General features: G+C 42.8%; 1 protein-coding gene and 1 pseudogene across 1 annotated transcript; one reads left to right on the top strand and one right to left on the bottom strand.

The window, feature by feature from the left end:
• The first annotated feature begins 1,952 nt into the window (after positions 1 to 1,952).
• Positions 1,953 to 19,507, top strand: LOC132234992 (zinc finger protein 791-like). The gene is made up of 4 exons (XM_059696669.1): positions 1,953 to 1,984; positions 16,542 to 16,668; positions 16,870 to 16,930; positions 17,324 to 19,507. The coding sequence occupies exons 1-4, from the start codon at positions 1,982 to 1,984 to the stop codon at positions 18,378 to 18,380; spliced, it is 1,248 nt and encodes a 415-aa protein (XP_059552652.1). The 5' UTR covers positions 1,953 to 1,981; the 3' UTR covers positions 18,381 to 19,507.
• Positions 19,508 to 22,269: 2,762 nt separating this feature from the next.
• Positions 22,270 to 23,551, bottom strand: LOC132234526 (probable RNA polymerase II nuclear localization protein SLC7A6OS; annotated as a pseudogene).
• Positions 23,552 to 27,743: the final 4,192 nt, after the last annotated feature.

Genomic DNA, 27,743 nt, shown 5'->3' with positions numbered 1-27,743 from the left:
AATTGAAGGTCAGATAAAGAGCTTCACAGATAAGGAAAACCTAAAGGAGTTCATCACCACCAAACCAGGATTATATGAAATGCTGAAAGGTATCCTTTAAGAAGAGGAAGAGGAAGAAAAAGGTAAAGATACACATTATGAACAACAAATATGCATCTATCAACAAGTGAATCTACGAATCAAGTGAATAAATAATCTGATGAACAGAATGAACTGTTGATTATAATAGAATCAGGGACATAGAAAGGGAATGGACTGACTATTCTTGGGGGGGAAAGGGGTGTGGGAGATGTGGGAAGAGACTGGACAAAAATCGTGCACCTATGGATGAGGACAGTGGGTGGGGAGTGAGGGCGGAGGGTGGGGCGGGAACTGGGAGGAGGGGAGTTATGGGGGGGGAAAAAAAGGAACAAATGTAATAATCTGAACAATAAAGATTTAATTAAAAAAAAAAGAAAAAAAAAGAAAATATATATATATAATTTTTTAATGTATTTTATTGATTTTTTTACAGAGAGGAAGGGAGAGGGATAGTTAGAAACATCAGTGAGAGAGGGGATGTTGTTCCCAACCAAGGTACATGCCCTTGACCGGAATCGAACCTGGGACCTTTCGGTCCACAGGCCAACGCTCTATCCACTGAGCCAAACAGGTTAGGTCCAATGAAAATATATTTATAAAAAGAAAAGAAAACATCACATGGATTGGTTGCCTCCCAGGCCTGCCCCAACCTTGACCTGCCCGGGATAGAACCTGCAAACCAGGAACCTGCTCCTTGATCAGGAATCGAACCCAAGACCCTTTAGTGTCCTGGCTGATGCTAACCACTGAGAACACCAGCCAGGGCTAGTCCCTTCTTTTTAAGATAACAAAAATGTTAAAAAATTGTGATGATTGCACATTATCTGTGAATATACTAAAAGACAACCCCGTTAAATTATATACATTAAAGGTATGCATTCCTTGGTAGGTGTATGTATATTAAGCTATTCAAATAAATAAATTAGATATTTGAACCAATGTGTTAAGTATATTGAGTTTTCAGGTACATCCCACGTTTCCAAATCTTTTTGTTATATTGGTGAAAATAGGAATTCATTTGCTTTAGGGATATTATGGCCATTTTATGTTTCAACATTTCTAAGGACACAGTCGAAAACTAAGGAACATTTCCTTTGAGTGTAAAATGTACAGCTTATGGTTGGTCGGGAAGAAGTCCTGCCCCTAGGTGACGCTGCCATCAGAACCGGCCACTTGGGAGGTCGCGGGACCCTAAAGCGCCACAGGTGTGGATGTGGAGGAGGGGTTGATGAAGGTCTCAACCTGCCAACATTCAAAGACCAAATGGAGCCAGACTATTTACGTTAGGTTAAATGGGTTTGTAAACAGGCTCCATCTGGAAACTGGGTCTGGCAGTCCCTTCGCACACCTGTGTCCCCCCATTCAGAAAGCGGGGCAGGGAGAAGCCAGGGCCCCTGTAGAACCAGGACAAAGTGGTGTTAGAAGTATAAACGGCCCTGGCCGGTTTGCTCGGTGGATAGAGCGCCGGCCTGCAGACCGAGGGGCCCCGGGTTGGACACCGTCGGAGGCATGTAGCTCGGCTGCAGGCTCCTCCCCACCTGGTCCCTGGTCAGGGCTCGTGCAGGAGGCCACCAGTCGTTGTGTTTTTCTCACATCGAAGTTTCTGTGTCTTTCCCTCTCTCTAAAAATCAATGGGAAAATAGGATTAAAAAAGAGTATAAACGGTTTGGGAAGGGACAGGCCCCGCCCACCAACCGAAGCTGGTTCTGCGGAGCGTCGACCTGCACCGCCCGCCCCCCTACGTTGTCACTCAGGAATAAGGAAGGCAGAACCGTCCAATCAGGGAAGGTGGGTGGGGCCACGTCTGCAAGCAGCGTGGGTTCTGTCCTGGGCGTGCTCCCGGCAGCGATAGCCTCGCCACAGCGTTTTAAACGGGTCCGACGCTGGGAGCCGTCGGAAAATGGTGAGTGTGCGTGGGCGTGTCCTCAAACCGCTGGGTGGACTCGACTGTGGAGAGACCTGGCCGCCACGCCGGCAAGTGCGGAGTCTGCGGCCCCGAGTCGGCGGTGGCGGCGGCTCTGCTGGGTCTCGGACCCCTCGGGCGCTCCCGGTCCCCCCGAGCGCTCTCCGTTCCCCCCCACCATCCCGACGCCCTCTGTCCCCTCGGGCGCTCCCGGTTCCCGCGGGCGCTCTCCGTCCCCCCCCACCACCCCGACGCCCTCCGTCCCCCTGGCGCTCTCCGTTCCCCCCCACCATCCCGACGCCCTCTGTCCCCTCGGGCGCTCCCGGTTCCCGCGGGCGCTCTCCGTCCCCCCCCACCACCCCGACGCCCTCCGTCCCCCCCGGCGCTCTCCGTCCCCTCGGGCTCGCAGCGCCGGGCGGGGCGGGCAGCCTGGAGCCGGATGCCTTGTGCCATCGCGGGGCGCGGGGACTTCGGCCCCGGAGCCTCTCCGGGCAGCTCTGCACCCACATCCCCGCGTCTCCTCGATGGTGCGGGGACCACGGGGAGTTCGCAGGGGTCATTGTGACTCGGCCTCCGGGGGTTCGTGCGTGGGAGGAGCTGTGGTCTTTGGTCCCCGGTCCCTTCTTCTCAGAGACCTGAAGTTTTTGAAATGTTCGGGGGGGGGCGGGGTCTCAAACCCACGACCCTTTCCCTCCGGCCTGGCTCTTCTGGGACTGGCAATACATCCATAAATGTTCATATTTCTGCCTGCATTCTCAAACGCCGCCTTTGGTCTCCGATTCAGAGCATCAGTTGTTTCTCTTCCAGCGGGCATTTCTAAAACAGATATATATAGATTGTTTATCATTTTTCTACATTCAATAGATGACTCACTTGAAAGATTTATTATTTTTTGTTGTTGCCGTGCCTGAGTCGCTAGTTGGCTCCAGCGTTGTGGGTTCGATCCCAGGTCAGGGCACACAAGAAGCAACAAACGAATGCATAATAAGTGGAAAACAAATCTCTCTCCCTTTCTCCCACACCCCCCTCTTCCTTTCTCTCTAAAATCAATTTTAAAAGTAAATATTTATTTTTTGTGTGTAGTTGTGTTTACATGAGAGGAAAGCTGAGGATCACCACCTGGAATACGTTGTATGAAATCCCTGTCTCCCTGTCCCAGGACCCTCCCTGGGCCAGACATCCTTGGAAGTCCTTGGGTGGAGATCCTCTTTGGAAACTTTTCTGGGTGTTCGGCCCCTTCCCTGGGATTGTCACTTAAAAAGACTTATTTACTTTGTTTTTGGTGTCCATTTGTCAATGAGTATAAAATGTATTTAATCAATAATCTTGAAAGGTGATATAAAATAGTTATTTCCAAAGAGGTATGAGAGATCAATTTCAGGAAAAAAAAATTCCAGTGTTACATCGAATGCGTTTGAATTTCGTGTTTCTCATTTTCCTCCCCTGAGCGGTGTCTATAAATTTCTGTACTTTTCTGAAGTGCCTTCATTCTTTTGTTTTGAGGAGGGAGGGTGCTCAAATGGAATTCCAGAGCTTAAGATTTGAACATCAGAAGTGTTCAAGTGTGCTTAATTAAGAACTTTCTTCTTGTCATAGAAATAACAAATCATTATTTTCTGAAAGTAATAAATACTTGTGGTTTTTCTTTTTTTTTTTTTCTACAACACATCACCTGTCCACTGTATTGTGTGTTAGCCTCCCCAAGTCAAGTCTTTGCCCAAAATAATTTATCCCCCCTATATCCTCCTCCACCTCCCTCCCCCTGGCAGTACCAGTGTTGTCCCTGTTCATGAGTTTTTTTCTCTCTTTTTTTTCTTTTTTGCTCAATCCCTCCATACACCCCTCCCAACACCCCCTCTTGCCCGCCCACCCGCAGCCCCTCCCCCAGTGGTTTTTCTTGTTGAACTAGAAATATGGCTTACAGCAGTGGGGCCTTTACCACAGGTTCTGAATTAATTTTGTCATGTCCTGTGATGCACAAAACTTTATACGAGTAGTCAGTACTAAGTTTCAAATTACAGTTATATTAGGATCACACAAAATGTAAATAAGGTGCCCCTAGTAATGTTAGTGGGGTACTGAATATAAATGGGGAACAATTGGGCATGTCTCACGCTAACCATCAGACAACTCTTCTCTCTTACCATAAGTTACCCTTGGTCATAGCACCCATTGTTCTAAAGTTTCCCATAGTGACCAGGAAGACTCTGAACCAGTGATTCGTAAACTAAAATTAAATCTTTGCCACTTCCATATTGGCTTGACAAGAATGGACCCCCATAGACTTCACCTCCAGTGTACTTACATAACATGTTTCAATGTAAAGTAGACAGCCATGAAGGACTGAAAACCTTTATACAAAACTTTTTTAAAAATATATATTTTTATTGATTTTAGAGAGGAAGGAAAAGGGAGGGAGAGAGATAGAAACATCATCAATGAGAGAGAATCATGGATTGGCCGCCTCCTGCATGCCCCCAAGTGGGGATCGAGCCCACGACCCAGGCATTTGCCCTTGCCCGGAATCGACCCAGGACCCTTCGGTCCGCAGGCCGACACTTTATCCACTGAGCCAAACCGGCCAGGGCATACAAAGCTCCCTTAGTGAGGGGGTGATTCTCCCTAGTGCAATTTTTTTTTAAATTAAATCTTTATTGTTCAGATTATTACATTTGTTCCTCTTTTTTCCCCCCGTAACTCCCCTCCTCCCAGTTCCCACCCCACCCTCCGCCCTCACTCCCCACCCACTGTCCTCATCCATAGGTGCACGATTTTTGTCCAGTCTCTTCCCGCATCTCCCACCACCCCTTTCCCTCCCAAGTCAGTCCATTCCCTTTCTATGTCCCTGATTCTATTATGATCACCAGATTATTTATTCACTTGATTCTTAGATTCACTTGTTGATAGATGCATGTTTGTTATTCATAATTTGTATCTTTACCTTTTTCTTCTTCTTCCTCTTCTTAAAGGATACCTTTCAGCATTTCATATAATGCTGGTTTGGTGGTGATGAACTCCTTTAGCTTTTCCTTATCTGTGAAGCTCTTTATCTGACCTTCAGTTCTGAATGATAGCTTTGCTGGATAAAGTAATCTTGGTTGTAGGTTCTTGGTATTCATCACTTTGAATATTTCTTGCCATTCCCTTCTGGCCTGCAAAGTTTCTGTTGAGAAATCAGCTGACAGTCGTATGGGTGTTCCCTTGTAGGTAACTGAGTTTCTTTCTCTTGCTGCTTTTAAGATTCTCTCTTTGTCTTTTGCTCTTGGCATTTTAATTATGATGTGTCTTGGTGTGGTCCTCTTTGGATTCCTTTTGTTTGGGGTTCTCTGCGCTTCCTGGACCTGTAAGTCTATTTCTTTCACCAGGTGGGGGAAGTTTTCTGTCATTATTTCTTCAAATAGGTTTTCAATATCTTGGTCTCTCTCATCTTCTGGCACCCCTATAATTCTGATGTTGGTACGCTTGAAGCTGTCCCAGAGGCTCCTTACACTATCTTCGTATTTTCGGATTCTTTTTTCATTTTGCTTTTCTGGTTGGGTGTTTTTTGCTTCTTCGCATTTCAAATCTTTGCCTTGATTCTTGTGCTCCTCTGGTCTGCTGTTGGGAGTCTGTATAGTATTCTTTATTTCAGTCCGTGTATGCTTAATTTCTAGTTGGTTCTTTATCATAACATCGAGGGTCTCATTAGTTTTCTTGAGGATCTCACTACATTTATCAGCGGCTTCTAGACAGTTCTTAAGAGACATTAAAAGTGTGGTTCTGAACTCAATATCCTCCATTGACAGTTTTGTCCTGTTTCTTTGTCTCCGCATTTTTTATGCTTTCTTGGTACACCCCCTAGTGGTCTTTGTGTTCAGTCTTGTTGTAGTTAAGCCTTGATTGTTGTCGGCAATACCGGGGGTGATTTGACCTCCAGGCTAACTGGCTATGAGAGTCAGCTGTGTCTGCAGTGGGAGAGTTTCTGTGCTGGATCTCTAGGGCGGTGCTAATCTAGCCTTTGCCTGAGGCTATCCGGCAAATGGCTCTGTGCAGGGCTTGGGCGAGGCAGGTCCCCGGGGACCTACAGGTTGGGCCGGAGCGAGCAGTTATGGCTGCTCTCAGTTCCGTCCCTAGGGGCTCTGCCTCACAGAGTCCCAGCAATGGCTGCAAACCTTGGAGAGAAAGCTGCCTTCGAGTTCCGACTGAAGCCAGACAGTCCCGCTTCTCCCGTTTGAGTCTGGGTCCCTAGAGACTCACCCGGATCTGGAGCTCAGAGTCTGAAACTCCCTCCCGATTGAAAACAACAACCGCACCCTCCGCCGCCAGCCTGCTCGGGTGCACTCTGCACCTGAGTATTTCACTTCAGCACTGCGCCTCCTCTGAGTCTGGGTATGATATTCTCTTTCCTCCTAGTTGTAGAATTTCCACTCAGCCAGCCTTCCTGTGGTTCTGGATGATGTCCGTTCCGTCTTTAGTTGTTTTTTGAAGTGGTTGTTAACCTATGTCGCCATCTTGGTTTCTCTCCCTAAGACTCTCTTTTTAGTACTTCCCTAGTGCAATTTTTTAACAGCTAAATTTGGCTTGTTCTTTTTTTTTTTTAATATATATTTTATTGATTTTTTACAGAGAGGAAGGGAGAGAGAGAGTTAGAAACATTGATGAGAGAGAAACATTGATCAGCTGCCTCCTACACACCCCCTACTGGAGATGTGCCCGCAACCAAGGTACATGCCCTTGACCGGAATCGAACCTGGGACCCTTCAGTCTGCAGGCCGACGCTCTATCCACTGAGCCAAACTGGTTACGGTTGGCTTGTTCTTTTTTAAAAAATTACTTATTGATAGATTTTAGAGAGAGAAAGCGATTTGTTGTTCCACGTATGCATTCATTGGTTGATTATTGTATGCGCACTGATTGGGGATCGAATCCGAAACTTTGGTGTATGGGGACCTAACCAACTGAGCTACCCGGCCAGGGAAACTTGGCCTGTTCTTAAACCTGCAAAGAATGGCTAAACCTCAAGTGGATTAACTCAACCTGGAAGCTGTGTCTGCATCAAATAAGCCCCTCATACACAGCACCCTATATTTCTGATTTTGTTAATTTGAACCTTTTCTCTTTTTTCTAAGTCTAGCTAAAGGTTTTTCAGTTTGGTTTGTATCTTCAAACCAAGTCTTAGTTTCTTTAAGCAGTTAGCTTTGTACTTTCATGTTTCTAATGAGCATCCTTTCATTTCAGCTTGAAGATTCCAGTAGCATTTCTTATACATCAGGTGTGGTGATGAGCTCCCTCAGCTTTGGTTTGTGTGCAGGAGTCTCCCTTTCATTCATTTTTGAAGGGAAGATTTGCTAATATATAAAGTGTTCTTGATTGGCAGTTTCTTTCAACATTTTGTGCATATCATGCTACTCTAATGTCCTCGAGGTGTCAGTTGAGAAATGCAGAAACGGGGGTTTCCTTGTATGTGATGCATCACTTTATTCTTGCTACCTTTCTGTCGTAAAATGTTTCCCTCCACGTCCTGCGTGGTTCAGGGTTCGGGTCTGGAGGAGGAGCCCCACACAAATGAAAGAGAGAAGACGAGATAATTTGGAAATATTGGGGGGCCAGGCGGGTAAGTCCAACTCAAGAGGAAGGACTTCCACCGGTGCTCAGGCCGCACCGACCTTTTGTAGACAGAGGTAAACAAGGCAGTGGTTACAATAGTTACATAGTTCTTGTGAGTTTCACCTGTTTTGATCATGTTTACACTCCCTGCACTTCCCTCAGCCCATTAGCTTCCCAGGTAAGATCTGGGGAGTGCTATAAGGTCAAGCCTAATTATGCTAAGAGGACTGAGCCCTCTAAGCTGGTACTTGTTTGTGACTTTGCCAGCAGGTCAGTCCCAGGCTTAACCCTATATCGGTTTCCCACACCTTTCAAAGTCCTTTGTCTTTGATTTTTGATAATTTGCTTATAATGCAACTTGGTGAAGTCTCCTTTTGGCTCAACCTGTTTTGGGGGTCTTTGAGCTTCATGCATCTGGGTGTCCATATCTGTGTTCTTTTTGATTTTCTGCCTGCTGGAACTCTTAATTACTAATGGAGCAGGTGTGGATGTCTCCAACTATAATGATGGATTTATCTGTTTCTCTTTGCAGTACTATTCTCCCCCTGCTCTCCCCCCCCTCACCCCACCAAGCATTTTGTCCCTCTGTTGTTAAGCACGTACCCACCAAGGACTGCTATGTCCTCTTGGGGAACTACTCCTTTATCATTATGTGATTGCCCCTGTTTTTCTCTCTGAATTTTTCTTCCTCTGAAATTATAGTACAGCTATGCCAGCTTTTGTTTTGGTTTGGTGTTGGGATGATATATGTTTCTCCATCTTTTACTTTTTATCTATATCTTTTTATCTAAAGTGTGATTCTTGTAGGCACTATTTAATTGTTATTTTATCTGCAATGACAATGTCTTTCATGTGTTGCATTTAGACCATTGATATTTCAAGTAATTATTGATATGCAGTCATGCACAATATAACGGCATGACAGACTGCATACACAACAGTGATATTCCATGTAGCCTGGATGTAATAGAATAATAGGCTCTACTGTCTAGGTTTGTGTAAGTGCACTGTGTGATATTTGCACAATGACAAAATTGTCTAACAACAAATTTCTCAGAACATATTCCCATCATTAGCAGCACATGATTATCGTTGGATTATTATCTACCATATTTTACTAGTTTCTATTTGTTGCCTTTGAAGTAACTCTATTACTCCTTCACTGGATGTACAAGTTCCTCAAAAGAGTATTCCCAATTCTTCCCTCCCTGTCCCTTCTAACATTGCGCTTATTCATTGGCTATGTGGTAGCTGTTACCACTTTGAAAAAATGTTCTCTGTTAGATTAAATAACAAAACCAAATAATTTTATTTAACCTTCATTAATTCATTCATAGCACTCTCCCTTTCATCATTACCTTCTTCCGGACAAATTTAATATTTTTTGCAAGGCAGGTGTACCAGGGACAGATTTCCTCGATTTTTGTTTATCTCAGAATGACTTTATTTCTCCCTCATTTTTGAAGGATAATTTTGATTGACACACAATTCTAGTTGGGTAGTTTTTGTTTGAACACTTCATTTCACAAAACTTTCTTTCTGCTTGCATAGTTCCTAAAATAAGTCTGATTTGATATTTTGTAAATATATTTTTTATTGATTTCAGAGAGAAAGGGAGAGGGAGAGATAAAAACATTACTGATGAGAGAGAATCATTGATTGGCTGCCTCCTGCACACGCAGGAGATAGAGTCCACAATTCGGGCATGTGCCCTAACCAGCAATTGAACCATGGCCTCCTGGTTCATAGGTCGACGCTCAACCATTGAGCCACACTGGCGTGGCTCTTATGTGTTTGATGTTTTTATTGATTTTAGAGAGCGAGAAAGGGAGAGGGGAAGAGAGAGAGAACACTGATGTGAGAGAGAAACATCGATCAAGATTGCCTCCCATACTTACCCCGACCAGGGACGGAACCTGAAACCTGTGCACGTGCCCTGACTGGGAATCAAACTGGCGACTGTTCAGTGCACAGGACAATGCTCAACCCACTGAGTCACACCAGCCAGGGCTCACGTGTTTCTGAGTGTCTGCGCACAGCCTCAACTTGGGTCAGGGAGAACATCTAGAAGGGTCTCAAATTGGCCATTTCCCTCCCCATGTCAGTTTGATGCTGGTAAAATTCCAGTCAGACTCTGGTGAAACAGAATCTTTGAGAACAGGCCTCACTAAAGAGAGCAGAATATTGTAGGCATATTTCAGCCTGGTTATCTTCTGTCTCTTTCCAGTTCTGAAGGTGGTGGGTTGCCCTGTGACCTTAATGCTGTGACAGATCTTAGAAGAGTCATTGATTTTAAGTTTCTTTGCTATTTTCTTGTGAGAATGGGAATAGCACCTCCTGAGCTCAATAGTGCTACATGAAAAATCAGAGGTCTCTGACTCCACGTTTCAGTGTTTGACTGCTGATGTGTTGGAAAAACCCAGTATTCATCCTGAGTAGGGAAAACCCCAGTTCTCCCCTCTGGCAAGTCTTTACTTTCTCTCTCTCTAACTTTCACTTCTGACAGTTCTAGTCATCAAATGTGTGAAAGGTTTTCTCACAACAAGCAATTCTCAGTGATCCCAGCTGGGTGTCCTACACCTTAACTCAAATAACACTATCTTCCCAGAAAAATGTCAGATCCCACTGGTTAAGGGCTCAGTCCCATAAGACATTCTCCCTCCCCCCCCCCCCACCCCCCACACAACTTCAGATAACTATTGCAGGTAGTATGCCCCAAGTTTTCTCTCAACTTATGTCCAAATCAAAGGTTCCCATAACTTCCTGCTTGGGTTCAATTAATTTGCTAGAGTGGCTTGTAGAATTCAGAAACAAGACACACAGTTACATTTACCAGTTAATTACTAGTAGAGCAGCAGTCGCCAACCGTTGGTCCGCGGACCACTGGTGGTCCGTGAGGTCCGACAGATCGTCGACCGCTGTATTAGAGGGTATGATAAAGGATCCAGATCAATAGCCAGATGAAGAGTAAGACTGAGTGAGGTCTGTTGGGGTGCCTCAACCTCCCACTACATGGATGTGCTCACCAAACCGGAGGCTTTCCGAACTCCATCCTTACTGGGATTTTATGGAGGTTTCCTTGTGTAGGCATGATCAGGTATTAACTCCATTTTTAACCCCTCTGCCCTCTCTGCGGGATGGGAGTGGGGCTGAGAGTTCCACACCCCTAATTATGGTCTGGTCTTTCTGGTGAGAGCCCTTATTCAGATCCCCAACCAGGGTTTATTCACTGGAACAAAATGTGCTCCTAGTGCGCTTTGGAATTTAGAAGAGTTTTAGGAGCTCTGTGCCAGGAACTTGGTCCAGAGACCAAGAGATATATTTTCTATTATTTGACAGCCCTTTCATTTCCCCGTGTGTCCCACATTTGTACAAGGTGATATAAAAACCTGACTGCTCACTCCTTTGGTGCTGCAAGAGATCCAGCCCCATAAAAGCCCCCTCTGTGTCTGTGTATATGAACTGTCACCCTAGCTCACCCCTAACCTCAATCAAAACCCCAGGCCAGCCCAGCCGACATGGCTCTGGTTGAGTGTCCACCTATGAACCAGAAGATCATGGTTTGATTCCCTGTCAGGCACATGCCCAGGTTGTGGGCTCAAGCCCTAGTGTGGGGTATGCAGGAGGCAGCCAGCCAATGATTCTTTCTCATCATTGATGCTTTTCTCTCTCCCTCTCTCCTCCTCTCTGAAATCAATAAAAATACATTTAATTTAAAACAACAACAACAACAACAAAAAACAACAACAGGCTGGGCTCCTTTCCTTGCTCTCTCAAGGCAATTTGCACCTGCTTGTGAGGCCTGCCCTGCTTTCCACAAGACTCCGCCTCAGTTATGTAATCATAAACCCCTTCATCCTGTTAGGCGTGTGTTAGTCTCCACAATCAACCAAACCTTGGATGGGGCCGGGGGTCTCATCTTTCTCTGCAGGTTATAAGAAATGTAACATGGCGTATATATTGCAATTATTTGTTCTATTGGCAAATCCTCCGGATATTTTCATTATCAATAACCTTGTTTTGAAATAGTATATATGATGATGAGTTTATGTAACCCATTCTTTTTAAAGACACTTGGCTTGTTACCAGTTTTTCTGTCAGAACCATGAATAAAACCTCAGATTGCCACATTACAGGACAGACATATAAATTATGTTCTTTTCCAACCTTAGTTACTTCTTAAATTTTTTTCATCAAATATATTCAGAAAAGATTGTACAGCCCTGGCCAAGTGGCTCAGTTGGTTGGCGGGTCATCCTGTACACCAAAAGATTGCAGGTTTGGTTCTCAGTCAGGGCACATACCTAGGTTGTGGGTTTATTCACAACCTCTCTCTCTTTCTCTCTCTCAAATCAATAAACATATCCTATAAAAATAATAAAAGACTGTACAACCTGTATTGGGGTAGGACTTAGTAATAACAATATGAACACCTTTGGAATCGTCAAGATTTATAAACGGCCTGTGGGCAGTGGTGAGGGTTTCCTAGTGTTCCCGTCTTTGACTCACCTCTGCCCTGCCCCATAGATGACCACTGTCTCTATTCTTTATTCTTTTTTTAAACATCTTTAATATCATGGGTCCCCCTTTTTAAAAAAATATGTTTTTTATTTGAGGGTAAAGGGAGAGAGAAATAGAACACTGATTGGCTGCTTTCTGCACGCCCCCTACTGGGGATCAAGCACACAATGTGCCCTGACCAGGAATCAAACCAGCGGCTCCTTGGTGCACAGGTTGATGCTCAACCACTGAGCAACACTGGCTGAGCTCCATTCTTTATTCTTCATAAAACCTTGAAAATGACCTGCAGTTCTGGCTGCCTGCTGCCATGAAAGCCAAACTTGGGAGACAGGTTCTGGTTGAGAAGTAATGAGGTTTATTCAGGTGTTGACAACCTGAGAAAATGGCAGGCTCATGCCTTCAAAACCATCTTAGCATCTCAGTGCAGGCAGGGTTTTTATATATAGAGAGAAGTTATGTAAAAGATGCTGGTGGGCCACCATTTCCCACCATGGCAGGAGAGTTAAACCAAGGAAGTATTCATACCAAAAAAGAGATCAGGTGGAGGGGATGTGGATGTGCAGGCAGTGTCCTTGGTAGTTCCTATATGGAACTTTAATGTCAGCATACAGGAATTGGTTAGTGCTAGTCAAATCTGCATATGCCAGATTTGTTACTACTTTAAACCATATAATTTCTTCATTAGTTACTACTTTATCAGTCCATCCAGGAAATGAGACCAGCCACTAACTTGTTCAAGCTATTTATTCAAGTAGCTTGACATGTTCCAGGATACATTCTTGATGGGGATGAATATATTTCTTTGGTTATACCCGCCTGCCATGGTGGGGAATGGTGGCCCACCAGCATGTTTTACATAACTTATCTAAAACCTTGATAATTATAGTCAACAACACTGCTACTTTGCTTGCTAATCTGCAAAAACCTTTAGAATCTCTATCTAAAGTTGTCATAGAAAATAAAATTGCCATCCAGCCAGGGCTATTATTTCTTTATTTGACAAAGCTGCCTACATACTTTAAACATATCAAATAGGCCTAATTAGTTTAAACTTTCTTTTTTAGAAAAGAGAGAGAACAAATCCGTGAGATATTCCAGGAGCCCATTGTAATGATTCAAAGCCAATTCTAAGTCAAGAAAAAATCTCTTAAAATTTAAAACCCAGGCCCTTGCTGGCTTGGCTCAGTGGATAAAGCATAGGACTGAAGGGTTCTGGGTTCAATTCCAGTCAAGGACACATGCCTGAATTGTGGTCTCGATCCCCTGTAGGGGACCTGCGGGAGGCAGCCGATCAATGATTCTCTCTCATTATTGATGTTTCTATCGCTCTCTCCCCTCTCCCTACCTCTTAAATCAATAAAAAAAAATTTTTAAAAAATTTAAGACCCAGGAAGGTTGTGAAACATACTTGGCCAAAAGATCGTATGTCATTATGAAACAAATTATTTACCCAAGTAACAACAATAGGAATCACACACAAACACAGGCTAGCAAAACTTGACTTCTTAGGATTAAAGAGAGAGGTTTTTAAGAAATCAAGTACCTGATTAACACAATATGACATACGATTATTTAATGATATGTAGAATCTTTGCTGTCTAGGCAGATATAGAAAAACTTTTTTCCCTTTTAACAGACTGAAAAAGAACAAAACAAATTCTATATTAGCTTACTTTTGATAGATTCATTTACCTAATTAAATTCATTACCTATATATTTCCCTCAAGATCTTTCTTGAAAGCTTGTTTGGAGGTTCTAGCAGAGGAGCGCAGCTACTCGTATACCCTTGACCGAAGACCGGTCCTCTCCTCAGGGGGAAGGTCATCCTCTTCGACCAAGCGTGCAGCTTCGGGAGGGATGCACATGGATCGGTGAGGGAGGAGGGGGGCACCCGCCTAGCCAGCCAGATCAGCCAAATCAACCCTGGCGATCAATGGGGTGACAGATGTCGCAGCCAGATCGCCCTCACATCCAAGATCTTTCTTTACAAACCTTCTTATCCATTCAGAAATAACCAGCTTTAGAGCAATAAATATTTCATATTTTATATCTTCTACCAAACCATATAATTTCTTTCCACTTTAATTATAATTGTTAACTCAGAAACCTTGATCTTTCTTAATGACAACCAAAAGCAATCAATTAACATTCTTTAGATTGATATTTTATGAATACGTTCCATAATTTCTGGAAAGAGGCAAAACACACTCAGATTTTAAAGAGACATATTTCAAATAAAATGTAAGATATATTAACAGATCTAAATCTGCCCTCTAGCTTCTCTGCAACAAGAAGCTTCATCTACTCTACTGTTGATTCCTTATGTATTCTGCATTTCTGACTGCGGTCTATCTCCATTTTTGTTTTCTATCTCTTCGTTGAATTTCTCACTTAAGTATATCTACTCTTCCTCTATGTTCATTGAGCATTTTTATGACCAATGTTTTGAATACTGCGTGTGGTAGATTGCTTGCCTCCATTTCGTTGAGTTCTTTTTCTGGAATTTTGTCTATTCTTTCATTTGGGACATGTTTCTTTCTCTCCTCATTTTGGCTGCCTCCCTGTGTTTGTTTTTATGTCTCCCGATCTTGGTGGAGTGGGCTTATGTAGTGGGTATCCTGTAGATCCCAGTGAAACAGTCTCCCCAGTTACCTGAGCTGGGCACTCCCGATGTTCCCTTATTTGGGCTGTGTGCACCCTGGTGGTGTAGTCTAGCCTCAGTTGGGGTTGGCATGTCAATGGGAGGATTTACCCTCAGGCCAATTGGCTAAAATATCTGGCCTCAACCACAGACTGCCCCTTGAGTATGTCGCTCATGGAAGTGGTTGCATGGTGCTCTGGCATAGTCTAAAGCTGGCCACCAAAAAAATTAAAATAAAAATAAATTAAAAATAGTAAAGCTGGCCACCAAGTGCGCTGTCTCTGTGGCCTCATTGGAAGTGCAGGCTAAGATCAGCTGCCATCTGTACCCTGCTCAAGGCCACTCGGTATGAACTACAAAGTGATCTGCTATTGTGCTGGGCTTGGGGGTGCCTAGGAGAGGCCACGATGCAATCTGTGGTGGTCTACCGCTAGTGTCAGGTCTGGGACCACTTAGCAAGAGGTAAGGGGCAGGTTGAGGCCAGATGCTTTGGTGGTAGTGGTGGTGGGCGGGGGGGGGAGGAGTGTTGTGAATCTTTGAAAGATTTTAGGAAAGTCTGTAGCATGATCCAAGACAGGCTTTTGTGTGGAAAATTCACTGGAAACAGTTTGGCTGGACCTGCAAGATGAGTGGGGCAATGTTTCAGAGAGTCACCAGGGCAGTTTATCCAGGTTGATGGAGACTCAGGTATGGCCACCTACAGGCTCTATGGGGAAAGGTTCAGCAAAGGAACAATGGCTTCTTCCAGCATTTCTGTCTGGGAAAAAGCTGCCCCTCTAGCTCTTGCCTTAAATCCAGACAATTCAGTTCTTCCCTCCTGGTGTCTTTTAAAAATATATATATATTTTATTGAGTTTTTACAGAAAGGAAGGGAGAGAGAGTTAGAAACATCGATGAGAGAAACATCGATTAGCTGCCTCCTGCACACCTCCTATTGGGGATGTGCCCGCAACCAAGGTACATGCCCTTGACTGGAATCGAACCTGGGATCTTTCAGTCTGCAGGCTGATGCTCCATCCACCGAGCCAAAGAGGTCAGGGCCCTGGTGTCTTTTGAGTTGCTGACTCGGCAGTGGAACTCAGATCAAGTGAGTTTGAGTAAGTGCATGCACAGGACCTTTAGGAGGAATACTTTGGACTCCAGCAGCCCTATCTCACTCAGCCTCCATCCCTACTGGCTTTCACAGTCAGATGTTATGGGAACTTCTTTTCCCAGCGCTGGGAGCTCTTGCTCCTCAGGGGGGGACTTCTGTAGCTGAGATAGCCCTCCTAATTTTTAACCACCACACAAGGGTGAGAGAACAGCTCATTGCGTATTTCCACCCCTTATCAGTCTCAATGTGGCTTCTTTTTTATATTCTTAGTTATAGGAATTTTGTTCAGCCAAATTTTAGGTGGTTCTCAATGATGGTTGTTCTATAGTATAGTTGTAATTTTGATGTGCTTATGGGAGGATGCAAGTACAGCATTTACCTACTTCACCATCTTGACTGGAAGCCCTCAGGGTGGAAGTCATAAAAATTATAATATTTGTTTTATTTGAATAGCATTTGTCATTTCTCATCATGCTCTGACCCCTGCCATTAGAGAACAATAAGATGTAATGTGATCACTGTAAAGTATTAATTTTCATGTGTTTATGATAAGGTTAAATTTATACAGAAGTAAATATGAACACAATGTTTTGATGATAAAAGTCATAGACTAAATATATGGAGACAACAGAATTATATGTACCTTCCTGTAAATAAAGTCTGGGTGTCCAGTGCTGTCAGTCTCATGTACTGTGCACATATTTGTACTATTTTAGGACTCAGTAACCTTTGAGGATGTGGCTGTGAACTTCACTCCGGAGGAGTGGGCTTTAATGGATACTCCACAGAAGAAACTCTACAGAGATGTGATGTGGGAAACCTTCAGGAACCTGGCCTCCGTAGGTATGGATGACAACTTTCTTCACCTTGTTAATTAGAGGACAAGTGTTTCTTGCCCATCAAAGTTGTTCTAATGTGTATAATATGGGAAGGGAGGACACTGATAAATAAACCGGCGTGGTCACAGCTCGTCATAGAAATAGAATCTAATGTTTCTGTAATTTCTACTACTTTTGGAATAAATTTTCTGGGTCTGTATTTTAGGAAAGAATTGGAAAAACCATGACATTGAAGATCTGTACAGAAACCAGAGGAGAAAACGAACGTGAGTCACACTCAATAGAAAACACTGTTTTACATGAGAAACCTGTTATGCTATGAAATTTTAAAAAGAAAGAAACAAACAAAAAACCCTGCTTCAAATTTGACCTCTCAGAAAATTTCCACCAAATTACTTCCTTATATATGACAAAGGCATTCAGTATTTGAAAACTAGTTCAAATGAAGAACAGCGTTAATAAACCCTGTATATGAATGTCACTGTTTGATAATAGCAAGGCTGAAGTCTTCTTGCACAGCATCCCATTTATTCAATTTAAGCCATTTAAATAAGGCAGAAAACCTACTTTTTTGCTATAAATCATAGAAATATAGTTCAAATATTCTAATAAATATAAAATCATAAGTAAATCATGAAGAATATGCTTCTTTTTTCCAGAAGTCCTGTGGTAGAGAGAATCTGTGATGGGAAAGTGGGTCGTCAGTTTGAAGACAACTTCATCCCTATTTCAGATCGCAATCTGAATGAGAAATCGCTTGGAGTAAAGCCATGTAAATACAGTGTGTGTGGGAAATCCTCCATACAACATTCGTCTCCTAATGGGAACGTCAGATGTCACACTGAACATAAGCCATGTAACTATCAGAAATATGGAGAGAAGCCATATAAACGTTATCTCCAGTGTATTAAAAAACATGAAAGGAATCACAATGGAGAGAAACCCTATGAATGTAAGCAATGTGGTAAAGCCTACAGAGATCGCAGTTCCTTCAAAACACACGAAAGAAGTCACTCTGGAGAGAAACCCTATGAATGTAAGCAATGTGGTAAAGCCTACAGAGATCGCAGTTCCTTCAAAACACACGAAAGAAGTCACTCTGGAGAGAAACCCTATGAATGTAAAACATGTAGGAAAGCATTCGCTTGTCTCAGTTACCTTCGAAAACATGAAAAGATGCACACAGGAGAGAAACCCTATGAATGTAAGCAATGTGGCAAAGCCTTCAAATATTGCAGTTCCTTACAGTCTCACAAAATAAGTCACACAGGAGAGAAACGCTATAAATGTAAGGGATGTGGTAAAGCTTACAGTGGTCTCACTGCCTTAAAAACACACCAAAGAATTCACACAGAAGAGAAACCCTATAAATGTAAGGACTGTGGATCAGCCTTTAGATATTACAGTTCTTTACAAATACATGAAAGGTCTCACACTGGAGAGAAACCCCATGAATGTAAAACATGTGGAAAAGAGTTCAATTATCTTAATAATCTTCGAAGACATGAAAGAGTTCACACAGGAGAGAAACTCTATAAATGTAAGCAATGTGGTAAATGTTACAGCGATCACACTTCCTTCAAAACACACGAAAGAAATCACATGGGAGAAAAGCCCTATGAATGTAAAACATGTAGTAAAGCATTCGGTAGTCCCAGTTATCTTCGAAAACATGAAAGGAATCACACTGAAGAGAAACCTTATGAATATAGATGACATAGTAAAGCCAGATATGACACTTCCTTAGAGTCACATGAGTGGATTTACATAGCAGAGGAACACTATGATTGTAAGCAATGTGGTAAAGGTTATAACAACCACACTTCCTTAAAAACACACAAAAGAAGTCACATTGGAGAGGAACCCTATGAATGTAAAACATGTGGAAAAGAGGTCACTTGTCTTAATTATCTTTGAAGACATGAAAGGACTCACACATGAGAGAAACCCTAAGAATGTAAGCAATGTGGTAAAGGTTATAGTGATCACACTTCCTTAAAAACACACGAAAGAAGTTACACTAGAGAGAAACATTAGGAATGTAAAACATGTGGAAGAGTTCAGTTGTCTTAATTATCTTAGAAAGCATGAAAGGACGCACACAGAAAAACCCTGTGAATGTAAGCAATGTGGCAATGGTTACAGCGATTTCACATCTTTAAAAACACACAAAAGTAGTCACACTGGAGAGGAAATTTATGAATGTAAAATATTTAGAAAAGTGTTCAGTTGTCTCAGTTATTTTCAAAAACATGAAAGGACTCACAGGAGAGGCACACCATGAATGTAAGCAATGAGTTAAAGCTTTCCATTCTCTACAAGGGTTTCAAAGACATGAAAGAAATCACACTAGAGAGAAACTAAATGTAAAAAACGTGGGAAAGCTTCCATTTTGCACACAAACAATTGAACAGAAGTGAGCATGCACTGTTCTAGCCCACCCTAATTTTTTTTTCTATGAGCCGAGTGGTATCTATACAAGCCCAATGTTTTTCCCCAATGGAAACACCAAAAAGGAAAGGGAATGCAACTGTGAAGGCAATCATCCAAGTATTAATTTGATTGTATTAAGTGACCTGTAGGGAGAGGGTATCACTTTGAGTAATGATCATAATTTAGTATAAAAGGAGATGTGGACCCAGCTGGTATGGCTTAGTGGTTGGGCATTGACCCATGCAACGAGGTTGCCAGTTTGATTCTCAGTCAGAGCACATACTCAGGTTGTGAGTACGATCCACAGTGGGGAGCATGCAGGAGGCAGCCAATCAACGTTGATGTTTCTGTCTCATTGATGTTTCTATCCCTCTCCCAGTCTAAAAATCAATAAATTTTAAATAATATATAAGGAAATGTGGGAAATTTTCAGATGCACTATATCTGAATGTGGGGAAGACTTAAGTCATCCCAGTTCCTTCCAAGAGCATGAAAGGAATCACTGGATAAAACCTTTGAACATAAACAGTGTGAGAAGGGCTTTAATATACACACATCCTTACATGTGAAAAATCTCAGGGAAAAGAGATAAAACTACATGTGACATGAGAAAGCTTGATGGAAATTAATACATGTATAATGTTCCAGAAAACTTTCAACATGAAAGAATTCATCTTAAGTTTGTATATACATAGTGTTTATCAAGCTTGTTTTGTAAAATGCATCATTGCAATATAGATTTATAACTTAAGAAATAAATATTGAGGTGAGATAACTGGGAGTTTTCTTTCAGCAATAGTACATAAAATTACTAGATAACGCTTTTTCCTTAAACGAATTAATATTTTATTTCCATTTTGAAGCCTGTTAGATTGCTGGGTGAACTGAAATGTATTTCTAATGTGCAATTAGATTAAATTTTTATACTGTTTTATTTGTCCTGTGTGAAGGTGCCATTGTAAAATGACAGTTTGGTATTTGTTGGGATTTTCCTATTGGCTTTGTACAGTTCCGGGTACCCTTAGTCCACTAATAGAGTCTACCTTTTTTTTTTTTTTTTTTTTTTTTTACTGAAGAAGCTCTTTTTCTGGGGTGACAGGAGTAAAATGTTGAACACTTGGAATAACTTTTATGTATGGCAAGTTCATGAAAGAATATAGTTTCATATAAATTAATATTTTCACATTTGGGTCCTTATTGTTCTTTATTCTGACTGGTTATTTGTTGAATAGACTTTGATTTAAGAAAAGGCATAAAAAGAAGAAGAGAGACCTGTAGAATGAAAAAAAATCTAGAGTTGGAGATATTCACTCCCCTGTCAGTAATGTTAGGACCTAGATTTTTTAGAATTCACCTCCTTTATGGTTCCATCTTAGGATTCACAAGTAGTCCCACTTGCATGAGATTGAAAAGGAGAAATGAGTAACACATCAGATTTTGAAACCACCACATAGGGAAGAGACAGTTGTATAAGACTTTTGAGTATGATCCTTTGCCTTCCAATTAAGACTATCCTCATAACCACCACCAGTTATTTTATTTATACTTTCTTAGAGGTGTAGGTTTCCACTGATGTTTTCTCAAGATTCACATCAAAGATCCATTAATTTGGATTTTTCTGTAAGCCATCATGTGTCCATCTGGAAACTTATGTCTGAATCCCCTCTTCTCTAGATTACATCCATTTAAGATGTAATTTGTATAGGAAATATGCTGTTAACAGTGCTAGGATGTGTTCTTTATTGACCACGACATCTACAATGTTGCAGCCAAAAAGGACCTAGGAGTTTGTTTCTCTGCTGCCTGTGCAGTGGCTGCCTTCACCTGGTCCTTCCGTGTGAGAATCTGCCTCTTCCTCCTGTCAGGAAGACTGGGTGTTTCCTGTTACTTGAAGCTGAGTGAATCCCTCAGTATGTTTCCAGTTATGTTTGATTGTATGTGATTAAAAGTTTGTGCCTGGCCATTGTGGCTCAGTGGTTGAGCGTCAGCCTATGAACCAGGAAGACACATGCCTGGGTTGTGGGCTCGAACCCAGTAGGGGGTGTGCAGGAGGCAGCCCATCAGTGATTCTCATCATTGATGTTTCTATCTCTTCCTCTCCCTCTCTGAAATCAATAATTTTTTAAAAAGTTTTAAGTATGTGCATTTTTTGTCAAAATAGCACTTTTGTAGTTTTATAGGAATATTTTATTAACCATTTTCTAAACTGTTGTATGTCACCAAACAATTGTTCTTAATTTCCTGAGGGAATATATGAAAATGTCTCCTTATAATTATGAATATCTAGATAAACTGCAAATCTCTTCTTTAATGATTGTACTTTGAGTCAAATTTATCATGTGCATTCAAGTTCAGGTAATTTTTCCTCAGACATATTTTACTTTAAATTCTTTTATAGTTACAATTTTGTCATGAAAGTCTCATTGATTTTTTAAAAATATTTTTAAAATTGATTTCAGAGAGAAAGGGAAAGGGAAAGAGAGAAACAATGATGAGAGAGAATCATTTATTGACTGCCTCCTGCACGCCCCACACTAGGAATCGAGCCCACAATCTGGGCATGTGCCCTGACAGGGAATCGAACAATGACCACTGAGCCACGCTGGCTGGGCTTAACTTACATTTTATTTTATTTTTTATTTAAAAAAAAATCTTTATTGTTGCCGAAACCGGTTTGGCTCAGTGGATAGAGCATCGGCCTGCAGACTGAAAGGTCCCATGTTCGATTCCAGTCAAGGGCACGTACCTGGGTTGCAGGCACATCCCCAGTGGGAGATGTGCAGGAGGCAGCTGATCGATGTTTCTCTCTTATCGATGTTTCTAACTATCTCCCTCTCTGTAAAAAATCAATATATATATATATATATATATATATATATATATATATATATATATATATATATATATATAAAAATCTTTATTGTTGAAAGTATTACATAGGCCCTCCATTTACCCCCATTAACCTCTTCCAGCCCACTCCTGTCCTCACCTCCCCATTGTCTGTGTCCATGGGTTATGCATATATGCGTACAAGTTCATTGGTTGATCTCTTCCCACCCACCCTCCCCTGCCTTCCCTCTGGGGGTTAGTAGTCTGTTCATGCTTCTATGACTCTGGGTCTATTTTTGATCATCAGTTTATTTGGTTCGTTAGATTCCACATATGAGGGGGAGGCCTGGTGGTATGGAGAAGTTGAACCTTAGTTCTGATAAAACAGCCTGTCTTCCACTTACTGGTTTCAGCATAGGAGAAGAGCAGGAAAATGCCTAGGCCAGGAAGCTTCATTTTATGGTTTGTTTGTTTTTTTGGTCCCCCAGACTGTAGGGTCACTTGAATGAGGCAAAGGGCCCCTACTATTAGTGGAAAAGAGACAGTCCTTCAGCACAAGTTTTCACTGGTGTGATGGTGCTGTTGGACATGCTTTTTTCTTCCACGTGTTACGCCAGGAAACCCATTACCAGGGTGGCTGATGCTGCAGTCAGAGCCCTCAAGGGCCTGTGGTAGACCCTCAGGGTCGTCACAGGATCATCAGTCCGAGGCCAGGTCATGGGGGTGTCATAGCCAAACCCCTTCTGCACACCCAAAGGGTATTTGTTCCACATCTGTGGTCTGCTGTTGCCTCTTTCCTCTTCACTGGGGCTGTTGTATTCGTCAGAGCCTCTGGAATCTTCATCTCCGTCACTGCTCGCCTCCTCGGGGTACTCATGGCGCCAGTTATTCTCACTATTCCCATCATCTTCATCATAAATGTCCTGCAGTCGTTGGTCATCATTCACCTGCACATCAGCTCCCACTCCTGGCTGTAGGGCTGCACAGAGAGGATATTCTCAATCCACCCTGGAGTGGCCGCCTCCAAGTAGTACATGTCATACACACGGTCATCCTTCCGTTCCGCCCGGTGCCGACACTTGCCCATCCTCAGATACAGTCAATCGCCTCCGGATCAACCCGACAGAATTGCAAAGGGTCGCATCTGGGTCCGGTACTTTGCAGGAGGCGCGGCGGCAGCGGCCTCTGGGTCTCCGTGGACCAGATCCAACAGCTGGAAGCCTGCGTCACCGACTCCAGGCCATCCGAGGGAATGCCCGAGGATCGCGGCTAGAGACTGCCTGTAGCGGCCCTCCCGCTGGATCTTCCGAGCCCACGCGTGGGGGTCGTGGCGGATACCCTGCTGGCTGCCCCGGGATGGGCGCAGAGCGGCCCGCAGCAGCGGCTGGACCGGCTCCTCCTGGGAGCGCACTGTAGCCACCAACTGGAAGAAGACATTACCCTCTGCTGCTCTCTCCAGACCCTCAGGGGACGTCTTCTGGCGGCATCGCTCCGGAGGCGTTTGCAAGCCAGGACCGGAGATTCGGCTGCGCTTCTGCTTCACGCGGAGTACAGCCCTCCCACCAGCCTCCGTAGCGCTGTCACAAAGCAGCCCACCACCGATATTTTAATTACACAAACCCCATGTTTGAACAACCCGAAAAAAACTCACTCAAATCCAGTATTTGTGTGTAAAGGAGAGAAGAAAATGGTCATTTTACTAGTTCAACCAGAAAATCCCAAATATCTATTCCTTTCAGGGGGGGAAAAAAAGAGTTAATTATTATTTCCAGGGCAAGTTTCTTGTATAAGTAATGAGTCATCCTTGAACACTTCAAGGTGTTTTTTAAATATATTTTAGTATAGTTTTTATTGTAGTTTTTTAGTGTAGTTTTATTGACTTAAGAGAGGAAAGGAGGAGCCCTAACCGGTTTGGCTCAATGGATAGAGCATCAGCCTGCAGACTGAAGGGTCCCAGGTTCGATTCTGGTCAAGGGCATGTACCTTGGTTGCAGACACATCCCCAGTAGGGGGTATGCAGGAGGCAGCTGAATTGATGTTTCTCTCTCATCAGTGTTTCTAACTCTCTATCCCTCTCCCTTCCTCTCTGGAAAAAATCAATAAAATATTTTTTTTTTAAAAGAGAGAGAGGAAGGGAAGAGAGACAGCAACATCACTGATAGGAGAGAATCATTGATTGGCTGCCCCTTGCACACACACACCCCTCCCCCCCCATTGGGGATGGGGCCCTGATAGGCAATCAAACTGTGACCTGGTTCATAGGTCAATGCTCAATCACTGAGCCACACTGGCCAGGCAAAACCAAGTTTAGACCCTAAAATTTCACTTGAGATTACCCAAAAGTAAAAAAGAGTCCTCAGAAACTTACTATGTAGGCACAGGGAGAAAAGAAAAATGAGAGAGGAATTTTTATCAAAAGCAATGTAAGGAGAGAGATGCAAATAAGGAATCAGTTAGCAGCTCTTAGAATGTGGCAGCCTCTAGAAACCAGGACTGATGCTCAGCTGACAGCCAGCAAGAAAGCAGGGACTTAGTCCTACAACTGTAAGTAACTGAATTTTGCCAACAACCCAAATGAGCAAGAATTGAATTGCACCTCGAACCTCCAGAAAGGAATGCAGCCTGCTGATACATTGATTTTAGTCTGGTAAGACCCTTAATGGACTTCTAACCCACAGAACTGTAATATAATAAATTTGTGTGTTTTTGGGAAAAAAAAAAAAGCAATGTAATACTGGAATTTTTTTCCTCAAGGTCACTTCTTTCTTGCCTTTTTGTAACTATGTCACACTATCTTTAAAGTTGTATTGATTACATGCATTTTACCTTAGTGACAAACGAAGACAAGGGGGCCCTTGATGGGGGGAGGGTGGGACTGGAGGTGCCCACTGGTCCCCATGGCTGTTGCAGAGCCCCAGCCTGGGAAGGAGAAGCCCTTTAAGTGCCTAGTAATCTTAGATGTTGAGAACGTTCCCTGTGCACAGGACTTGGGATTATAGGGTTTGTTAGGATCAGTTGAGGCTGACCTTGGACTTTTTTTTTTAGCTAGTAGAATCAGCAGATCATGTGGTGTTGGAGTAGAAGAGTTTATCTTGGTGACTTTAGGATACTAGTTCCATTGTAGGTATAATTATGCAAAGGTAAGAATCCAGGAAAGAATCACCAGAGAAGGAATTAAAAATAAGATTTTATATGAAAGTACCCACCTTGATTCTTACCTTAAAAACACTTCCTTAAACACACACGAAAGAAGTGTGTTTGAAAGAAAACAAGCCAACAGGAACAGCAGCAACTGAATAGTCTCAGCATAGAGATTCAAATACAACTAACTCACTGACGTCGGTGTGAACAAAGTTGAGATCAACTATGTAAAACATTGTATGTACTAATAGAAGGCTTTTAGTCAAGTGAATAAAGTATGTGTAAGTTGTAAAAAGAAAGAAAGGAAATAGAAAGGAAGGAAGGAAGGAAGGAAGGAAGGAAAGAAGGAAGGGAGGAAGGAAGAAAGAAAGGGAAAGGAAAGGGAAGGGAAGGGAAGGGAAGGGAAGGGAAGGGAAGGGAAGGAAAGGAAAGGAAAAGAAAAATGAAGACAAGTCATTACAGGCATACATTGGATATACTGTGAGTTAGGTTCCAGACCATCACAACAAAGTGAATATCACAGTAAAACAATGCTAATCTTACTCATGGAGGATATTGCTAACCGGACAGAACAGCTAGGCAGTGTCCAAGAAAGAACGTCCATGCAAAGATTTTCTAAGATGATGTCTGAGCCCAGGAATGATCCTGTGGGTGAGAGGACTGGGGATTTCATACAACCTCTCCCATGAGGTTATTGTCAGCTTTCCTCTCACCTAAAAGAACCAACGGGGCCTTCAAGTACTTCCCTTTGCTGGTTCTAGGGAGCCATAGCTTAGGTCACTGGTCACAGGCTTCTGCTCCCTTAAGAAAGAGCTTGTTGGGCCTTAGCCGGTTTGGCTCAGTGGATAGAGCATCGGCCTGAAGACTGAAGGGTCCCAGTTTCCATTCCGGTCAAGGGCACATGCCCGGGTTGTGGGCTCCATCCCTAGTAGGGGGTGTGCTGGAGGCAGCCAATCTATGATTCTCTTTCATCATTGATGTTTCTCTCTCTCCCTCTCCCTTCCTCTCTGAAATCAATTAAAATATATATTTTTTTAGAACAAGCTTGTTGGAAAACAATTAAAATAGCCTGTTTCATATGCATCCTGGAGAACAAAGAGTTGATGATGATGCTATGCGTCCAAGAGGGGCAGTTGACTTTGGGAATGCTGGGAGATATTAGAAATTTAGAAATTTGCCAACAAAGGTAGGGATAAATGGTGATGGAAGGAGGCCTGACTTGGGGTGGTGAACACACAATACAATATACAGATGACGTATTATAGAATGGCACACCTGCAACCTATATAATTCAACTAAAAGGAAAAAAGACATTTGTTGCCAGTTCTTGGAAGAGCTAGGCTGGGGGCAATGGTCATGGATATGAGACCCTGCTTCTCACACATTTGGAAAACAGATCCCTTAAGGAGAAATCAGGGGCTGGAGGCCCTACAGGCCTTCTCCTTGTTACATTTGTATATATTTAATTTTTACTTATTGATTTGAGAGAGAGAGAGAGAAAGGAAGGGAGAGAAAGGGAGGAAGGGGGGTGGGAGAAAGAGAAACATTGATTTAATTTTCCACTTATTTATGCATTCATTGGTTGATTCTTATATGTGCCCTGACAGGGGATCAAACCTGCAACCTTGGTATATAAGGAAGACACTCTAACCAACTGTGCTACTTGGCCAGGGTACATTTGTATTTATTTATTATTTTATTTTTATTTTAAAATATATTTTTATTGCCCTAGCCCAGTGATGGTGAACCTATGACACGTGTGTCAGAGGTGATAAGCGAACTCATTTTTTGGGTCGATTTTTCTTTGTTAAATGGCATTTAAATATATAAAATAAATATCAAAAATATAAGTCTTTGTTTTACTATGGTTGCAAATATCAAAAAATTTCTATATGTGACACGGCACCAGAGTTAAGTTAGGGTTTTTCAAAATGCTGACACTCTGAGCTCAAAAGGTTCGCCATCACTGCAGCCGGTTTGCCTCAGTGGATGGAATGTCTGCCTGCAGACTGAAGGATCCCAGGTTTGATTCTGGTCAAGGGCACATGCCTGGATTGTGGGTTGCAGCTCAATCCCCAGTAGGGGGTGTGCAGGAGGCAGCCGAACCATGATTCTCGCTCATCATTGATGTTTCTATCTCTCTCTCCTTCTCCCTTCCTCTCTGAAATCAATAAAAATATATAAAATATTGAGCCCGAAACCTGAGCATGTGCCCTGACCGGGAATCGAACCTTGACCTCCTGGTTCATAGGTCGATGCTTAACTACTAAGCCATGCTGGCCAGGCCATTTATATTTAAAGAGAATCTTTTTCTGGCCTGGAGGTGACACCTTCCTTCTCCTGCAGTTTCTTTGTGAACTCAAGGGCACCAGTGCACACAGGAAATTTCCGATTCTGTCTCAAGATGGAGCAAGTACAGCTAAGAGGCTGGGCAAGGCCAGATCACCCTGACAATGGTCGTGGAGGCAATGGAAAGAAATTATGCTGATGCACATGACAGAGGATGTCCCCAGGCAGAACCCACTTGGGATGTTCTTTTATGTTTCAGAACCACAGTCCAGAGATCTGTCCAATGAGACTGGGTGTTTATTTTCCATACTTCCAAATCTTTAAAATAAATGCTGAGATTGTTATCTACGGTAGCTCATGCTTTCCCCACAAGATAGAAGAATTTGG

Source organism: Myotis daubentonii, chromosome 5 (assembly GCF_963259705.1).
Source record: "Myotis daubentonii chromosome 5, mMyoDau2.1, whole genome shotgun sequence".
Lineage (NCBI taxonomy): Eukaryota > Metazoa > Chordata > Mammalia > Chiroptera > Vespertilionidae > Myotis > Myotis daubentonii.
This window is presented reverse-complemented; position numbering and strand designations above follow the sequence as displayed.

Coding starts and splice junctions, on each gene's coding strand:
- LOC132234992 (XM_059696669.1), top strand. Junction 16,669..16,869: donor CAGGAACCTGGCCTCCGTAG/GTATGGATGACA, acceptor TCTGTATTTTAG/GAAAGAATTGGAAAAACCAT. Junction 16,931..17,323: donor AACCAGAGGAGAAAACGAAC/GTGAGTCACACT, acceptor TCTTTTTTCCAG/AAGTCCTGTGGTAGAGAGAA.